Source organism: Canis lupus, chromosome 32 (assembly GCF_048164855.1).
Source record: "Canis lupus baileyi chromosome 32, mCanLup2.hap1, whole genome shotgun sequence".
NCBI classification, from domain to species: Eukaryota; Metazoa; Chordata; class Mammalia; order Carnivora; family Canidae; genus Canis; species Canis lupus.
This window is the reverse complement of record NC_132869.1, coordinates 24,217,407-24,237,843: the sequence shown is the minus strand read 5'-3', so window position 1 is coordinate 24,237,843 and position 20,437 is coordinate 24,217,407. Positions and strand designations below refer to the sequence as shown.

Sequence of the window (20,437 nt, the reverse complement as noted above, 5' to 3'; positions counted from 1 at the left end):
TTTAAAAGTCATTTATATTTTTTCAATATGGAAAAACAAATATATTATGAACAAGAAAAATAAAATAATAATCACATGAACTCCCAGAAATTTGTAGGAAATTTGCACTAGAAATTTTCATACATTTGATCTTGACCAGCTAGTAATGTTAAGCCAAAAGGACAAAAACTGTAAGTTTAAAATCACATTATCAAATAGTATATTAGTCTACTCAGGCTACTCTAACAAAATATCCTAGACTGGGTGGCTTAAACAACAGAATTTTGTCAAAGTTCTGGAGTCTAGAAAGTCCAAGATCAAGAGTACAAGGAGTGGTAGGAGAGCTGTGCCTCTTCTAATGAGGACATTAATCTCATCATGGGGTCCCCACCCTCATGGCCTCATCTAAATCTAATTACCTCCCCAAAGTCCTATTTCCAAATACTATCATATTGGGGATTAGAACTTCAAAATATGAATTTTGGAAAACACAAATAATTAGTCCATAACAAATAGTATTTCCATCTTATGGTAGAAGCTGAGATATCTCAAAGTAGCTGTTAATAAAAATATGACTTTTGTGTCCTTCATTAGACTTTATTCTCTGATTTCAGTGGTTACACAAACAAGCAGAGGCACGAAGAGCACTGAATACTGATATTCCTGAACTTTTTGATTTAAAAGAAGAAGAAAAGAACCCAGAATGGCTAAAGGACAAAGGAAAGTACGTTGCTTGAACTCTGGCTATGAGATTTATAATAAATTAGGTACACTTTAGTCTTAAAATATTTTCAAGATATCTTGACATATGTGCTTATGTGTATGTGTTGTTGGGGAAAGATAATGCAAATAAGCAAATTAGGTAGGCGGGGCTTCCATATTTAAAAAGTCAGATCATATTAACAAGGCTCCTATTTTTGTTTTTGTATTTAAATGTCACAGAAGTGAAATATATGACATCTTTTGGTTACTTATTAAAATCCCTTTTAAAATAGCTTACATTTAGCATTAGTTCTTCCTCATACCTCTCTTAGCGATGTGTTTTTTAGGGTTACCTGGGTGGCTTAGTCAGTTGAGCTTCCAACTCTTGATTTCCACTCAGGTCATGATCTCAGAGCTGTGAGATTGAGCCCTGTATTGGGCTGGAGTCTGCTGGGCATGGAGTCTGTTTAAGATTCTCTCCCTCTGCCCCTCCCCACTTAAAAAACCTCCCTCTCTCTAAAAAAAAAGTGTTTTTTTTTTTTAGAAATTAGAGCTTCTTTGATTCTTCATATCCATCTTTAAAAGATTACCAAATTATCTTATAAATGATCATGTTATGTCCAGGAAGTCCTTTTATTTATTTATATGTTGATCTATGTATGAATATTTTATACAATTATCAAAAACAGTGAATTTTGATACATTATGAATGGCAATTTGAATTCATATTTTGAGTTGTAGATGTTACTTGTTATATTTCATTTCATATGCTTTTATAATATTTTTCTATTGTTGCCATAACAATCTACCTTAAGTTTTGTGGCTTCAAATATCACAAACTTATTATCTTACAGTTTTGGAAGTCAGAAGTTCAAAATGGGTTTCACTGGGCTAAAATCAAAGTAATGGTTGTGTTTCTTCTAGAGCCCGTAAGGAAGTATCTATTTCCTTTATTTTCCAATTTTCAGGCTGCCTATATTCCTTGATTTGTGGCCTCCAGCCAGCAATTACATCACTCTGACCTCTGCTCCCATAATCCCATCTCCTTCTCTAACTCTGATTCTCCTGCTTCCCTCTCTCTTTTATAAGGATCCTTGTGATTAGAGTAGTCTCATTTGCATAATCTTCCACCTGAAGACCTTAATTTAGGCCTATCTGTGGAATCATTCCTGCCATGTTAGGCAACATAGTCACAGGTCCTGAGGATTAGGATATAGACATCTTTTGGGGAGAAGATTTCCTTTTTTTCTTTAAATAAAGGTTTTATTTATTTATTTATTTATTTATTTATTTATTTATTTATTTGAGAGAGAGAGAGAGAGAAAGGGAGCATGAACAAGGGAAAGGGCAGAGGGAAAGGGAGAAGCAGACTCACCTCTGAGAGGAAGCCTGATGGAGGGCTCAAATCCAGGACCCTTGGAATCATGACCTGAGGCGAAGGCATATGCTTAACCAGCTGAGCTGCCCAGGTGCCCCTGAGAGAAGGTTTCCATTATCTGTCTACCACAATGTCTATATTTTTCTTTTCTTGTCTTTTCTCTGTTCTTTCTTGTTTTTTTCTCCTGTTACACCAGGGATTTATATGTGGAGTTGAGCTGAAATGACAGTTTTTCTGAAGGTCAGAGGCCTGGGTCTGACAGGTTGGTTTCTCTTACTTCCACCACTAAAGCCCTACATGATCATTCCTCCTCTTTCTCCCCTTTCCCTCACTCCCCTATTCCCTCCCTCCCTTCCTCTCTATTTATTCAACCATTAAATAAACATCTACTGATTGCTTGCTATTTACCAGACTGTAGGTTAGGCTCTGAGCTACAAAGATCAGTGGAGGAGACAGACATACACACAATAGTTATTATACTATATGGGAAATACAATATATAGAAAAGAACAAGGTAAAATGAGAATGGAGAAGAGGGGCACCTACTCTTAAAGGGAGGAAGGTAGGTTCAAAAAAACCTTCGTAGAGAATGTAGCACCTGAGGTCCTCTTAGTGACAAGTAGGACTCTTAAGAGAAAGGGAAAGAAAGGCATTCATTTTAAATAATGGAGACAATATGAACAAAAGCTGAAGAGACAAGAAATAATAGTGTGATATATAGGTTAGAAACTATGTCAGGAGAGGATGTAGGTTAAGTTCAGTTTATAATATGTTGAGTTTGAGATGTCTCTGGGCCAGTCTGGGTGACACTGTCCAGCAAGTTTGAACCCAGAGGAGAAGCCAGCACTGTAGAAATAGATTTGGAGGTTATCAGCATTTATACTGTAGTTAAATTTATAAAAGTAGCCGATATATCCACAGAGTGTATAAGCCAGGAAAGTAGTAGCCTAAGGATAACACTCCGTGACCTACCGACATTTGAAGGTCTTACAAAAGAAAGGAGTACACAAAAATACTCCCAGAAGCCAATGGAGTAGACAATTTATTTTATTTTAATTAATTAATTAATTAATTAACTTATTTTTGAGTAGAAAATTTAAAGTGTTTTTGTTTTGTGTTGTTTCCTTAAGAATATAAAAGATTTGAATAGCTTTGGAAGCAAGAGAAAGAAGAGGTGATTGAAATCTCTCTGAGCTGAGGGAAGAAAATTAGGTGAAAGCCAAGAATGAATGGATTGTCTTGATTTTGTTTTCCTTTTCCTCTTTTTAAAAGTTGCATTCACCTAAAAATTTTCAAATAACAAATATTTTGGGCAGGGGCAAAATTTACACAGCACATATTAAATGGAAGTCTCTCTTGTTTTTCACCCATTTTCCTTGGCTAACTGCTTGCACTGCCCCCCAGCTGTAACATTCTAAGTCATTGCTTTAATTACATTTGCTTATCTCTAAGCTGCTGTCATCAAGATCACAGATAATATGTTCATCTCTTATGATAGTATACAGGAGCTTTTGTGTATATATATCTCATTAAATCCTAACAACTGTAGTTAGGTAGAACCTACTATTTATGCACTATTCAACAAATGTTTATTGAGAAACTAACAGCTATACACAAAATAGCTCACATGTTATTCCTATAACAATGTGACTAGTTGTACATTAGTATTTTTATCCCCATCTTGCGAACATGGAAAACAGGGAGAGATAAGTTAAGAAAACATGGCTAAGGTGATGCTTAATGAGTAAAACCAGGATTCAATTCCAGGTCAATATGATTACAAAGCTTGTATTCTAACTACTTCACAGATTAATAAAATCCACTTCCTGTCCTTGGATCCCAGTTGTGAAGGCAGTCTTAAGTGGTTTGATTATAAATTGCTCCTCCTTGCAATCTGAGAATGCTGAAATGACCAAAGCTGAATGGGCTCTCCTGTTGGATTGATTACTTTGCTCTAGAAAATGTTGACAGATTGACTTGGAATGGACAGATACTTCATTTTCTGAGACGGGAGGAAAGAAAGTGAAGACAAGTATGGGCCTAGATAAGGGAAATTGATTAGTGCATACTGTTAGCCCTGCCAGGTTGGAGAACATGAATTCTTAGAGATGTCAGTATAGCTGTGTAATTTATCTCCTATTGTGTTTAGTCTTTTGGATTTAAGAATAGATCTTTGGGCCAGAGTGGGAGTTTTAACTGACAAGTACAGTAAAAGACTAGTAGTGCAAGGGACTAGATTGTTCATGGGAAAATAGCTCAGATATTTAGCCATGAAGTCCAGGATGGGTTAGAAAGGAAGAGGTGGGGATCCCTGGGTGGCGCAGTGGTTTGGCGCCTGCCTTTGGCCCAGGGCGCGATCCTGGAGACCCGGGATCGAATCCCACGTCGGGCTCCCGGTGCATGGAGCCTGCTTCTCCCTCTGCCTATGTCTCTGCCTCTCTCTCTCTCTCTCTGTGTGACTATCATAGATAAATAAAAATTAAAATAAAATAAAATATTAAAAAAAAAAGAAAGGAAGAGATGCCACGAGGGGCCCATTGGGCTAAGAAAATGGAGCCATTAAGAAATTAGAGGGCATTGTATGATTGAAGATGTAGTATAAAGGGAAAGGTCGTAGAATAGAAAGTTCTGATTAGCGGCTGGGATTCCAGAGTTTGCTATTTCTAAGGTAGTGCAGTTCAGGCGATGATGGAAGCCAATGTGTGGCCCTGGCAGTGGGTAGCAAAAGTAGAGTTGAAAGGAAGGTATATTGAGTAGGTGTTCTAGGTATTTTAAGACTAAATTGATAAATGGGTTATATACATAAACCTTAGAATCTTCTGGAATCATGGCAGAAGTTGGGATAGAAACAGATGATGGGAACCAGGTTTCAAAGCCCTTAATGAATATCAGAAGAGTGATTTTAAAAAGCCAGTACCAACAGTGACTAAAAGGGTATAGGGTAAAGATGTCAGGAGTCCCAAAGGATAGGGACTTCTATAAAAGAGTTATAGCTTGGCTCTAGCAGAAGAGAGCCAAGACAATGCCAGTTCCTGCAGTTCCACACCCTCATGTGGGGAGTTGGGGGGAGAGGGTGGTAGAGATTAAGATTAGCACTGCCTTCAGGGCAGAGCCAGGTTTATGTTAGAAAGGATTCTGTGGAAAAGTTGAGGGTATAAGACAGGACTGGGAGGTAGAGTCTATTATGGAAAGAACTAGGAATAAGAAAGTACAAATGAGGAGCCCCTGGCTGCCTTGATCAGCAAAGCACGAGACTCTGGATCTCAGGGTCTTGAGTTCAAGCCCCAGGGTGTGCACAGAGATTACTTAAAAAAAAAAAAAAAGTGCTAAGGAGTAGAGGGGAATGTGAGGATGGGAATAGGAAAGGCCAGCAACATAAAGACAAGGGAGAAGTGTGCTTTTAGATCAGTGCTCAAAGATAACAGGGTTGATTGACATGGTGAGACAGTCTTTTGGTAGAGATGTCATGATGCTGGGCCTGGCTAAAGGTGCTAGGCAGTGTTGGTTTGGTCTTCTGATATGCTAATGAAGTGATTTGGATTTAAAAGTAGAAAGGGCAGATAAGATTGTTGAGCCAGGGTTGGAATTTTGACTGACCAGTGCAGTAAAACCGTGTGTGTGTGTGTGTGTGTGTGTGTGTGTGTGTGTGTGTGTGTTAAAATTAAAAATCAAAACATAGAGATAAAATTGACTGCTGGCAAAAGCAAAGAATTGGCAGCAATCTAGTGCAAAAGTAAAATTTGCAGCAGACATGACTGGTAGATTGTTGTTACTTTTAGTCTCTTGGTTTTGTACCATTTTCCTTACTACCTCTAATTAGATAGAACAAGAAGGAAGCAAAATAAGAGGACCAACAGAAGAGAGTTGAAAATGAGGAGGGATGGAAGAAAACTTAGTAACTAATAACACCTAGAGAAACAGAGCAAAGTACAGTTAATCATAGTGCCAAGTACAAATAGATAAAAGGAAAGGTAAGACTTGTTAGAAATGTATCCTTGCTAGCAATGTAATGCAGTACAAAAGATAGAAGTAGACATAATAGAACTGATTCAGAAGTAGTGTGTTGAATTTAAGCCAAAGGATGAAATACTTTTATCTCCAGAGGCTTTGTTTTGTGATAGCCTTCTATATTTACACAGACAAAAACAGTCCAACTGTTTTTTCTATGCTAAAACCCATGGGACACTTGTTTCACAAAAGGGTAGAGGTGGGCAAGCCTTTCAAAAGAGCAATAGCTTTTTCATTTTTCTTTGCCTAACCTTCCACTGCTGTCTTAGTTTTAAATGCCAAATGTCTATCTTCCGGGAAAATATATAAGCTTAGGTAATTTTATTTGCTCATGAGAGCATTTTACCTTTTCCAATTAACATTATGTACCACACAGCTTTTTACTGAGAACGTCTCATAAAAAAGAGTCTAGATGCTCTAATTTAGATATGTCCATGGTATGATATTATTTAACAGCCTTACATGACTCAGAATCTGTAAATAACTTTAATAGCTACCCTTCTAGACACTTGTAATCATATAAAGTAAATGGACCATTTTTCTGTGTCACTGACATTACTCTGTACTTGATTTTTAGCATAAGTTTTTTTGGACCCTGTCTTAACTTCAGATTTAAATCCCTTCTTTTCCCACCTTAGGGCCACTTGAATCCCATCGTCATACCTCAGTCTCTACAGCAAATGTAAAGTTATATAGGAGGGAATTAAGGATATATATTATTCTACAATCTAGTTCCCAGCCTCATTTTGCTATTATCACATAAAGTCGTTGTCTACCCTATCTTAAGTCTGAATTTTCTTTTCTTTTCTTTGCACTTGGAGCTTAAACTCATGAACTCAGGATCAAGACCTGAGCTATGATCAAGACTCAGATGTTTAACCGACTGAGCCACCCAGGTGCCCCCTGAATTTTCTTTTTGTTCTTTTGGCTTAAGTGCCAGATTTTGTAGCTTGCCTAATATTCTAGTCCTTTTAAGATTAAGGAACTGCTTTGCTTTTGCTTTTCCTTTTGCAACCAGACTAATTCTACTTCTGAACCCCAGGTTTGTTTGTAGAAGTCTGGTATCTGCTAACAGACTAACCTAGTCTGCCAGTCTATATTTTTGCTTGTTTGTGTATGTTCTGTGGTTGGATTCTATCTGCCTGTCTGGATGTCCTTTAACTTCATGTTGGACTTTTTGATGCTGATTATTGACCACGTTCTCCCAACACAGTATACAATTCTATTTGCCAAATTGAATTTCATTCTAATCCTTAGGTTTGGGTCAATGCCCTGGCACGAACTGTGAAGGGTTAGCCTACCACAGTTTCATGGATATGGGGGAGAAGACTCATGAGTCAGAGACAAAGGACTATTATCAAGGCAGAGCAAGCGCTGTGAACTTCATGTTGGTTCTCTTTGCCTCTCAAGTCCTACAAGCCAATACAAAGGCAGGCCCAGGTTTGAGCCATAGCTGAGGATACCATACTTAAAGAATATAATTTTTTATAAATTTACTTTTACTTATTTTAGAGAGAAAGAGTGTGTGTGGTGTGTGTGTGTGTGTACAAGTTGGGGCGGGGGAGGGTGGGGGGAGTAGAGCAGAAGGGAGAGACAAGGAGACTCTGTGGCATAGGAGCCAGACACAGGGCTCCATCCCAGGACCCCAAGATCATGACCTGAGCTGAAATCAAGAGTCAGGCGCTTAACAGACTGAGCTATCCAGGTGCCCCAAGGAACACAATTTTTTATAAGAAGATTGTAACCAAACATGTCCAACTTTTGCCCCCCAAGGAGATACTATCCTTTTTTAATACCGAACAGCAAATAATCTGTTCTTTGTCTCAGAGGAAGACACTATCTCTATTTTCCAAGGCTGTGTGCTATATAAACATCTTTGAAAAGATTGTCCCAATTAAAAGCTGTTGATGCATCTGACATAAGACATTCATAAACAGAAGATTCCCATGGAGAATCGTCTCCCAACAGTCCTTTGCACCTGCCTGCTTTCAGGACAGAGCTGCCAAATTTGCCTTGCTCTGCTACATTTTAAAAACTGTTTCTGGAGATAAAGCAACTTTCTTATACTGCTACCTTTTGCCTGACTTAAGGAAGTTTAGAATCCATATTCTAAGGTAATTTCTTTGAGGTAATTATCATTTTGTTCAGTTGCTTGTTTGTATGCATTTTATATTATAGCCCATAATATTCTGTTGTGACACAGTACCTATTATGGCCTAACGTGTCATTTTGTTTAGTATGTAGTTTCCTCTTCCTGTTTCCTTCGTGATTGCTAAGTCGTACTGCTTGATGTACCCTCACTAAGGCATGCTGATACTCAGCTTTAGAAGCTCTCAAGAGACCCAAGAATGTTTTCTGTTTTGAACAATGAGATGCTGAAAGAGACAAGGACTTTTAAAGTCCTTTCAGGGGAAGGTGGCTGTTCCAGTTCTTACTGCCCACACAACAGAGCTCTTCTGTCTTCTGTTGGAATGTGTTGTTCCCACCCCTAGTGCTGTGTCTAAGCCCTACTACTTCTGATTTCTCCTAGCTTTCCTCTGCCCTTTTCTTTACTTCGTCCTACAGCTCTTCTTTCCTATTGGTCCTGCCCCTGGCTGCTTCTCCCACACTCAACTCTTGTATAAAATGGTTGGCCCTTTTGGCCATTGCAAATCAGAATGTTTCTTTCTTTATAAAGGCATACCAGTCAGTTATCATTAAAATGACAGAATGTCTGCAATTGTCCATTTCTCTTTGTTCTCACTGTATGTACCATATAATAAGCACTCAGTATGTGTTGAATTAATGAGTACCTTTGCATAATTCTTTTCCCTGACACTGCCTTTTTTTTTTTTTTTTTTTGGAACATTAAGGGAGACTTCATGGTTATTAGCTTCTCTATTTAAATTTGATGTTCAGCAGTTACTGCACTTTAGTTACAGGTTTAATTTTATTTCCCTTTCCTTTTGAAATTTGGCTATTTCCAAGTTTAACATCATTCTGAAAGCCATAAAGCAAAACTTTGGATGTTTGTAGTGGCATTGTAATGGCATTACATTAAAAGAATGTAATGTTCATTTGGATTTATGTTTTAATATGTATATGTAAACATTAAAATATTTTAATGCTTCACATTTCTTGCTATTATGCCTTCTACAATGGTTCTTTTAATAGTGCTCATTGTAAACTCTTTTTCCCTTAGAACCTGGGAGAATTTTTCTGACATAACTGTTCTATTATAAAACTATATACTTACATTAAGGATGAAAAATAGAACTGTTCTTCATTTAATTTTTAATTATTAGTTTAGTTTTATTTTTTTAGAGTTGGGAGGGGCAGAGAGGAGAGAGAATCTGAAGCAGGCTCCCAGTGCAGAGCCTGATGGGCTTGGTTCCACAACCCTGAGATCATGACCTGAGCCAAAATCAAGAGTCACATGCTTGGAGCACCTGGGTGGCTCAGTTGGTTAAGCATCTGCCTTCAACTCAGGTCATGAGCCCAGGGTGCTGGGATCAAATCATGCGTTTAGCTCCCTGCTCAGTGGGGATCCTGCTTCTCCTTCTCCCTCTACCTCTCCCCATTGCTTGTGCTGTCTCTCATTCTCTCTCTCTCTCTCAAATAAATAAACAAAATCTTGAAAGAGTCAGATGCCTAACTGAGCCACCCAGGTGCCTCCAATATGGAACTGTTCTTCAAATGTGTATGTTATATAAGATTTCTAAAGACATATAGACCCAATGGAATAGATGGTCCAGAAATAGGCTTCCCTTCTATGATCAAATGATTTTCAACAGTTTTTCAATGTAGAAAGGATAGCCTTTTTAACACATAGTGGTGAGAAACTGGACCCTTACTTATTAACACCTTACATAAAAATTAACTCAATTGTTCAAAGACCTAGACATAAGAGCTAAAACTATAAAATTCTTAGAATCAAGGACAGAGTACATTATAACATTGGATTTGGCAGTATTTCTTGGATGTGACATCAAAAGCACTGGAGTGCCTGGGTGGCTCAGTCGGTTAAGCATCTAACTTGATTTTGGCTCAGGTCATGGTCTCAGAGTCTTGAGACCAAGCCTTGAGTGTGGCTATGCACTCAGCAGGGAGTCTGCTTGAGATTTTCTCTCTCCTTTTGCCCTTCCCTTTTCTGCTCACTTGCACTCTCTCTCTTTCTCTCTTTAAAATGACATCGTTTTTTAGTTTTGTTGACTGTTTCTTTTGCTGCAGAAGCTTTGTATCTTGAGTAAGTCCCAGTAATTCATTTTTGCTTTTGTTTCCCTTGCCTTCATAGATGTATCTTGCAAGAATTTGCTGTGGCCAAGTTCAAAAAGGGTGTTGCCTGTGTACTCTAGGATTTTGATGGATTCTTGTCTCACATTTAGATCTTTCATCCATTTTGAGTTTATCTTTGTGTATGGTGTAAGAGAATGGTCTAGTTTCATTCTTCTGCATGTGGCTGTTCAATTTTCCCAGCACCATTTTGAAGAGGCTGTCTTTTTTCCAGTGGATAGTCTTTCCTGCTTTGTTGAATATTAGTTGACCATAGAGTTGAGGGGCCATTTCTGGGTTTTCTATTCTGTTCCATTGATCTATGTGTCTCTTTTTGTGCCAGTACCACGCTGTCTTGATAATCACAGCTTTGTAGTACAACCTGAAATCTGGCATTGTGATGCCCCCAACTCTGGTTTTCTTTTTTAATATTCCCTTGGCTATTCGGGGTCTTTTCTGATTCCATACAAATCTTAAGATTATTTGTTCCAACTCTCTGAAGAAAGTCCATGGTATTTTGATAGGGATTGCATTAAATGTGTAAATTGCCCTGGGTAGCATTGACATTTTCACAATATTAATTCTTCCAGTCCATGAGCATGGAATATTTTTCCATCTCTTTGTGTCTTCCTCAATTTCTTTCAGAAGTGTTCTGTAATTATTAGGGTATAGATCCTTGACCTCTTTGGTTAGGTTTATTCCTAGGTATCTTATGGTTTTGGGTGGAATTGTAAATGGGATTGACTCCTTAATTTCTCTTTCTTCAGTCTCATTGTTAGTGTATAGAAATGCCACTGATTTCTGGGCATTGATTTTGTATCCTACCACACTGCCGAATTACTGAATGACTTCTAGCAATCTTGGGGTGGAGTCTTTTGGGTTTTCTAAGTACAGTATCATGTCATCTGCAAAGAGGGAGAGTTTGACTTTTTCTTTGCCAGTTTGAATGCCTTTTATTTCTTTTTGTTGCCTGATTGCTGAGGCTAGGACTTTTAGTACTATGTTGAATAATAATGCTGAGAGTGGACATCCTTGTCGTGTTCCTGATCTTAGGTGAAGGGCTCACAGTGTTTCCCCATCGAGAATGATATTTGCTGTGGGCTTTTCGTAGATGGCTTTTAAGATGCTGAGGAATGTTCCCTCTATCCCTACACTCTGAAGAGTGGAAGGAGCCTCGGTGTCCATCAAAAGATGAATAGATACAGAAGATGTGGTATATGTATACAATGGAATATTACTCAGCCATTAGAAATGACAAATACCCACCATTTGCTTCAACATGGATAGAACTGGGGGATATTATGCTGAGTGAAATAAGTCAATTGGAGAAAGACAAACATTATTTGGTCTCATTCATTTGGGGAATATAAAAAATAGTGAAAGAGAATAAAGGGGAAAGGAGAGAAAATTAGTGAAAATATCTGTGAGGATGACAGAACATGAGAGACTCCTAACTCTGGGAAACGAACAAAGGGTAGTAGAAAGGGAGGTGGGTGGGGGTTTGGGGTGACTGGGTGATGGGCACTGAGGGGGGCACTTGACAGGATGAGCACTGGATGATATGCTATATATTGGCAAATTGAACTCCAATAACAAATAAATAAATAAATAAATAAATAAATAAATAAATAAATAAATAAGAACTCCCCCCAAAAAAAGAATCTGATGAGACTGTTGACCCCTCCACTTCATATTTTTAGCCATTTGTGAAACAATTTAATTATCTCCAGAAGATGTATTAAATTAAATACAAAGATAGATATACTAACAAAATAAATAAATAAAATCTTTTTTTTTAAAAAAACACAGGCAACAAAAGTAAAATAGGTTAATTGAAATGCACCAAAATTAAAAGCTTGAAAGACATGCATGAAGGACACTATTAACAGAGTGAAAAGACAACCCATAGAATGGAGAAAATATTTGCAAATCATGTACTGATAAAAGGTTAAAATCCAGACTACATATAAAGAACTGCAGGACCCCTGGATGGTGCAGTTGGTATAGTTTCCCACTGTTGGTGTTTTTGGTTCAGGTCTGAGCTCAGGGTCGTGAGATCAAGCCCTGTTGAGTGCAGAGTCCTCATGAGTTTCTGTCTCCCTCTCTTTCTGCCTCTCTCCCCCCAACCCTGCTAAAGCACATAAAAAGATGCTGAATATCACTAATTATTTAGAAAATGCAAATCAAAATCACAATGGGATACTACTTTACATACATTACAATGACTATGATGAAAAAAAAACAGAAATAACAAGTGTTGGTGAGGATGTGGAGAAATTAGAACCCTTGAACATTGTTGGTAGGAATGTAAGATGGTACACAGTATGGAGTCTCCTCAAAAAGATTAAAAATAGAATTACCATATGACCCAGCAATCCCATTTCAGAGCATATATACAAAAGAATTGAAAATAGGGACACAAACAGATATTTGTAACCCCATGTTCATGGTAGCATTATTCACAATAGCCAGGAGGTGGAAGTAACTCAAGTGCCTGTTGATGGATGTTTTGGTAAACAAAATGTGGTATAACCATACAATAGATTATTATTCAGTCTTTAAAAGAAACTCTTGTTATATGCTACAACATGGATGAACCTTGAAGACATTATGCTAAGTGAAATAAGCCAGTTACAAAAGGAAAAATAACTGTATGATTCCACTTATATGAGGTACCTAGAGCAGTGAGATTCATAGAACAGAAAATAGAATGGTGGTTGTCAAAGATAGGAGGAAAGGGACTTCATGTTTAAGGGTACAAAGTTTCAGTTTCAGAAGATGAAAAAGTTCTAGAGATGGACTTGGTGATTGATAGTTGCACAACAATTTACATATACTTAATGCCACTAAACTGTACATTTTAAAATGGTTAAAAATGGTAAATTTTATGTTACATATATTTTATCACAATTAAAACAAAAGGCTTGTAGTAGACACTATAGGTTATCTAGCCAAAATGTATGTCTCCCTTTATCCTTACTGGCTGAGACCCTTTTTCATTTAGGTATGTAGACCTTATCCGTGTGACTTAGGATGGGGACCCTATTCAAGTCCCAGGATAAATTCTGATTGACTTCAACGAATTAGGGTTGTTTTCATTACACTGCTGGTGGGTTTGCTTGTTTGTGTTGTTGTTTTGTTTTTAGCTAGATGTACAAAAATATGTATTAAAATGTTGTTTATAAAAGCAAAGAATTGGGAAACAAAAACTCTGTCCATCAGTAAGAGGAGACTGGTTTCAGAAATCTTGGCTCAGATCCGAGACTACTTTGTAAAAAAAACAAGAAACAAAACACTGTAAGACAAGTGTATCTCCATATATCTTAATATGAAAAGATGATCATATTGTTGAATTTTCTTAGATGCTCCAAAACAGCAATATATAGTACTAAGGAGTAAAAGTAAGGAGAGAAAGACAAGGGTGGGGGGAGAAAGATTGAGGAAAAGAAGGAGAGACTGGTGGTTTTAGTAAGGCAAAATATTTTTTTAAGGGTAGGTACTTTTGGTCAGTGAGATGGGAAAGGAGGTGAGCCAGGAGATTTCTGGGAAAGGTTTTCTTGCTCTTACAGAGCATATGCCAGAAGATACTGTCCCATTTTCTTCTAATGAATATTGTCCTTGAATGTTGCACCTGAAACTATGCAGCCACCTTACATGCATAAGGAAAACCAGCCTTACAATGAAGTAGCTGCTGAGTACAGTAGAATGGAGAAATGGAAGGAACCTTAGGCCTTAGGATAACATCCTCAAGCGGCTGATTTCAGTGGGCATGTAGCCTTTCCCTCTGGACTTTTTAAATGTGAGATAATTTATTTACTTACTTGTTTAAGCCAGTTTGTTGGGATTCTGTTAACTTTCATTCAGAAATATCCTGGCTGGTATGAGGCATTTCAGAAACGTAAACTGTTACCAGAGAATTAGCTTTTCCAGTGTGTGCAAGTTATTTTAAACTTGAGTCAGGCTTAGGTTAGATGTCACAGTGGTGTCATCTTCCCTTTTACTAATGATTTACTGGGTGCTTTTACTTTTGATGGTATCATGTTCTAGAACTGTACAGTATGCAGTACAAGCAACTGGAAATGAATGCAAAGTGTTATATGGTACTTTTATTTTTGGTATTTTCTATTTTCCTTATATTTATGCATTTTTCAGAATTCCAAGAATTTTCATAAAAAACACTTTACATTTTAACTAAATATTTTAATTAGATACATCTATTTGAAGAGAATTTTGGAAGATTTGATCTATTAGATGGTTTTGTTTGCAAGTAACCAAAAAAAAAAAAATACAAATTTAAACTGGCTCCACGTTAAAAGGAATTTATTGGTTTATATAACTAAAAAGTTAAAGGTTTGTTGAATTTTAAGTAAAGCTTGATCCAGCAGCTTAACTATAACACTAAGGACTCCGTTTCTGTCTGCCTTTTTTATTCTTTTCATAATTCCAGCTTAATTATGGTGTTTCCATGGTGTTAAACATGGTCACCAACAGTTTTGGGCTCTGTGCTTTCTTCATTTGTATCTAGCAAGAGGAATTTTCCTAATTTTTCATTCTCCAACTTTGGAAACAAAGTCATAGGTTTCATTCTGAATAGATCAAGTTAGGTCACAAAACTCTCCCAAGCCAATCATTACGGTCAAGAGGATGGAAATATGCCTATTGGTTTAAACTACAGATGATTACCCTTGGAGTTGGGGTCGAGGTCAGTCCCTTTCAGATTACATGCTGATGTACGTGGAGGAAAGGTGGAGTCAGTGCAGTCTATGAAGTCCATTACACAGAGGATAAAAAGGGAGGTATGCCATCTCCTCTGCCTAATATCATTAGATATTATTTCTGTGTTTGTATTTCAATGTTATGTTGTTTTCCTTTTCTCTTTTTGTCTCATTAGCAAATTGTTTGCAACAGAAAACTACTTGGCAGCTATTAATGCATACAACTTAGCCATAAGACTAAATAACAAGATTCCACTGTTATATTTGAATCGTGCTGCTTGCCACCTAAAACTAAAAAACCTACACAAGGCCATTGAAGATTCTTCTAAGGTATAGATATATATTTATTTATATATCGTGCTTTAAAATTGTTACTCTCTTATTTATTGGTTTAAATGATGCCCTTAATCTTTTTTCTTTTAAATTTATGTAATTGAGGGATCCCTGGGTGGCGCAGCGGTTTGGCGCCTGCCTTTGGCCCAGGGAACGATCCTGGAGACCCGGGATCGAATCCCACGTCGGGCTCCTGGTGCATGGAGCCTGCTTCTCCCTCTGCCTGTGTCTCTGCACCTCTCTCTCTCTCTCTGTGACTATCATAAATAAATAAAAATTAAAAAAAAATAAATTTATGTAATTGAATAAATTTATGTAATTGTTATGGGTTTTTTTTTGTTTTTTTGTTTTTTTTTTTTACTGGAAGAAAGATTTTTTTTTTGAATAGGCAAGGAGCTGGTGTTTTTTGTTTTTTGTTTTTTGGTGTTTTGTTTGTTTGTTTTTTTTTTTTTTTTGAGACTTCAAGGTACTATATTGCCTCAGTGTATCAGGTGAAGTTCACAAGGAAATTAGTAAATGCTTGTCAGTTTGTGCTTACCCTTTATTTTAGTAAAGCTTTGCAGACTTAATGCAAGGTTGAAGAAGGAAAACTTGGTGTTTTCATGCTATCACTACCACCTACACAATAGAAGAATAGCGCTATAATAATTTCCCAGTGTTCAGAATAACCTATTATATCCTAATTTCATTATTAATATCATGTCATTATCTTAAACATCTAGTTTTTTTCTTTTTTTTTTCCCATGTCAGAGTAACCTGTTTTAAGGGAAAATCACGTGCCAAATCTCTTATGTGGCTCCTTGAGTTTGAAAATATGAAGGATATAACCACATCCTCATACTTTGATCTCATTAAGCTATTGAAAGATCTGACAATATTTTTATGATCCAGTTTTCCCTTTACTATCACAATTTTGTGCACAAATATTTATCGAATAAATGAATAAACTGGATCACCCAATTTGAATATAAAGACCTCCAATATTCTTTAATCATTTCTGTTAATAAAGGTAAAGCTGTAGAGGTTTCACAGTTATACCAAATCATCACTTTGGGAGAAAGGGTATGAATATTGTATCAGAACAACTGAGGAATTCTTTAAATTGTTCAACATAAATAGAAGTATTTGATAAATTTCTATGCTAGTTAGTTTCAAACTTTCAGTGGGTGAGGCTAGAGGCTTGTTTTAAAGTTAAGATTTTATCATGTTTTTGCTCAAGTTTGAATTAGTAAATTGTCTTTATTTTATTTTGTAAGGCACTAGAATTATTGACACCACCTGTTCCAGACAATGCTAATGGAAGAATGAAGGCATATATACGACGTGGGACAGCATTCTGTCAACTAGAATTGTACATAGAAGGTAAGAAATTGATAGAAATGTTTTTAGTTCCAATTTATATTCCAAAAAGAAGTATTATTGGGATTATTTAAGATAATAACTTTTTAGAACTCTACTGTTTTATATTTTTAGCACTTAATATATTCTTTGCAATTTATCTGACAAAATTAAAAATGATTTTGAAATATTTAAAAAATTATTGTTGTAGAAGGGAGTTAAAACAAGATGTGAACAAGTTTAGATTTAGGAAAATGCTGTAGTATCCAGACAACTTTTCTATGGAAAGATGTGTGATAAAGGTTATAAATGAGTCACTTAGGAGATAGTAGAAATTTAAAATGAACTGCTTTAGTCATATAGACAGACACACATATGAGCTCAGAAACAACTGATCTACCACATTGTATGATAATTTGCTTATATTTGTGAGACTGTACCAAGTTTGGTTTCAGCCTCATTGTTTATAGAAGCCATTTATTTTTTAATTGTTTTTCATTTTTAATGTATTTAGGGACCATTTTCAGTTATTCATGTTGCTCCAAAGGCAAAATTTTGTGGTAGTCGGCATTTTATCTTTAATGTTCTTCCCATTCCTCCTTACCCAGAGGGCCAGTCAACTTTCTTTTATTCAAGGCCTAAAGGCATACTCCTTTATGATGCCTTTCCAAGGAATGGTCTAGTCTAAAAGGTTTTATTATTTCTGACTTTTTTTTAAAGATTTTATTTATTTATTTACCCATTAATTCATTCATTCATTCATGAAAGACACAGAGAGAGAGGCAGAGACAGGCAGAGAGAGAAGCAGGCTCCATGCAGGGAGCCCACTGTGGGACTCGATCCGATCCCAGGACTCTGGAATCACCCCCTGAGGCAAAGGCAGACGCTCAACCGCTGAGGCACCCAGGGTCCCTCTGACTTTGTTTTTAAACTTGTTTCTTTTTTTCTTTTTTCTTTTAATTTTTTAAAATATTTTATTTATTTATTAGAGAGAGAGAGAGAGAGAGAGGGAGGGAGAAGCAGGCTCCATGCAGGAAGCCTGACATGGGACTTGATCCCAGGTCTCCAGGATCACGCCTGGGCTGAAGGCAGTGCTAAACCGCTAAGCCACCGGGGCTGCCCTTAAACTTGTTTCTGACATTTTTAGGAGGTTTTTCTAACCAAAGTATCCAAATTAGATTTATGTTCCCATCCATTTCTTTTAAGTCTCTTATCCAGTTTCATGAAGTTAAAAATTATCAAGACAGGAATAAAACATTTTAAAGCATTCTTTAGAAATTATAGCATCATAGACTTTTTGAGCTAAAAGTACTCTTCATTTTAAAGATGAGAAAATGGAGGCTTGGAGAAGTTAAGTGATTTTCTTCAAGTGTTTTGGCAAATCAGTAGCACTTGGTACTCAAGTTTCCTTATTCTCAAAGAAATTTTCTCACTGCTTATCTTGGTAAAGCTTTAGACTCATTTATGTGTATTTAACAAATAGTCCACAATGCTTTCCTTTTAAACCAATTTTCCTCAAAGGAATTCTGCAGATGTATCTATAAAAAAATCACAAACTGTAGTCTATGAATTATATAAAGTATGGATTGAGTCTACCAAAATGATTTTTTTAAGTCTGGAATTTCCAAATAAGATGCCATTTATTACTTTTTCAATGAGGTAATAAAAATGTCCTTTATATATGTGAGTTTTATTGAGTCTGTTTATGCTTTCATGAGTTTATACTCTTAGTTTATTTGTACTTGAATTTAAAATAAATGCTTTTGGGATGCTTTGAGGGCTCAGTCCAAAGAGTGTGCAACTCATGATCTTGGGATCATGAATTTGAGCCCCACATTGGGTGTAGAGATTACTTAAATACATTTAAAAATATTTTTTCAAAAACCCCAGAATTGGGATGCCTGGGGGCTCAGCAGTTGAGCATCTGCCTTCAGCCTAGAGTGTGATCTTGGAGCCCCATGATTGAGTCCCACATCGAGCTCCCTGCATGGAGCCTGCTTCTCCTGTGTCTCATGCCCCTCTCTCTCTTTGTCTCTCATGAAAAAATAAATAAAATCTTAAAAAAAAACAAAACAGAATTGCTTCTTACTAAATCCTGAGTGTAATGAGTGTAAGTATTCCTGAAATCACTGAAAAATTTATGCAATCTTTTGGAAATACTACATAGAGACACATATGCGAAAATGAGAATCTGATTTAAAACTTGATACTTGTCCTGAACCATGTTCTTAGTGGTTATTTTTATTAAAAAATATCCTCCATATAACACAAGTATTTATAAGATATTAATTTTATCGACCATCATTACTATTTAAATATAGGCCTACAGGATTATGAAGCTGCCCTTAAGATTGATCCATCCAACAAAATTGTACAAAATGATGCTGAGAAGATTCGGAAAATAATTCAAGGAACAGAAGTAAAATCTTAATGACTGCTGAAGCAACTAGGTACTGTACTAGATATTGTTTTAAGTTTTTCAAAAATAACTGGAGGCATTAGAAATCTTTGTAAATATTATGGCTGATTGTACAGAATCACTTTCTTTTTCATTCTCTAGTTCTGTAGAGGACAAAATATTATAAATCTACAAAAAATTAAATATTTGATTTGAATGGTTTCTGTATAAGTAAATCAAATTAAGAATGATTTAATTCTTTGTTCTTCAATACATAGATTAATTACATACACATTTTGTTGTTGTTACTGAATTCAGCTTGCCCTTATAACTAACAAAATATTTCTTGATGTGACAAGTATGGGGACATTACTGATTCATTTTTGACAAGGTAAAATTTGAAAATGAAGGACCATGTTTATAACTTTTTAAATTAAATATACTACTTAATTGAATGGTTTACCTTAGTATAATCAGTACTGATGTTCACTTAGAATTCAATGCACAAAACCTTTATTTCTCCATCTTCTGTTGTGGGAGGGTAGACCAGTTCAATCTAGCAACACAACTCTTTAGGAAACCTTATTTTTTAACTATATGTAGTGTTCCCCAAAACATTGATCATATTTCATACTATCTGGTGAAGGTAAGTTTTCTAATGAGATGTTTTCTAGTACCTTCAAGTACAACAGGAAAAAGAAAAAGACAGCAAAGGGTGAAATTAGCACAGAATATTATGATACTGGAATTGGATCGTACCACTGTGATGATGCAAACATTAAGCAAAAATAGTACAGCTTCCCTTTTGTATATAGCAGTTATCAAAATTGTATTTACAGGATTTTTAGAAAAACAAGACAACTTTTAGGAATAAGTTTTTATAATATTTGACAGATGAATGACATCTGATATCATTCAAATGGACCATAAAACAGCTTCATTCTTCCTTTTTTTTCCCCAACACAATACTTTTTTGAATATGTTTGGGTATCCTAGTTCAGCAACCTTGAGAGTTTTACTTTTATAAAGCAACTTTAGACAATTTACATAGCAGCCTTTTCCAGTTAATAGAACTTCTAATAAGGCAGGATTGCTTTCTCTTATAATCAACATTGGTTTGTTTTTTTTTATTTTTAAAAATAAACGTTACCAAAGTAAAGATGGGTCTCCATGTGTGTCAAATACCAGTTTGATATTCAAAATGTTAACCAACCTAGTGGTTCTTCAGGCTCTTCTTATTATCATCCTCCACCCATCTCCCCCTCCCCCCACCAAAAGACTGGGCCCAATAGCTGTCTTAGGGGCAAAAGATCTATCCTTGGAGGAATAGAAGGG

General features: G+C 36.3%; 1 protein-coding gene across 2 annotated transcripts in view; it reads left to right on the top strand.

The window, feature by feature from the left end:
• The window catches only part of DNAAF4 (dynein axonemal assembly factor 4), a 95,303-nt gene that overhangs the window by 36,238 nt on the left and 38,628 nt on the right, over positions 1-20,437 (top strand). For both annotated transcript variants that reach the window (XR_012022572.1, XM_072808667.1), the window contains exons 6-9: positions 594-703; positions 15,210-15,363; positions 16,623-16,728; positions 19,026-19,154. Coding sequence is in view for 1 of the 2 variants with exons in the window: in XM_072808667.1 (XP_072664768.1) it covers positions 594-703; positions 15,210-15,363; positions 16,623-16,728; positions 19,026-19,135 (480 nt within the window). In the remaining variant the exon portion in view is untranslated. The remainder of the gene's footprint in view (positions 1-593; positions 704-15,209; positions 15,364-16,622; positions 16,729-19,025; positions 19,155-20,437) is intronic.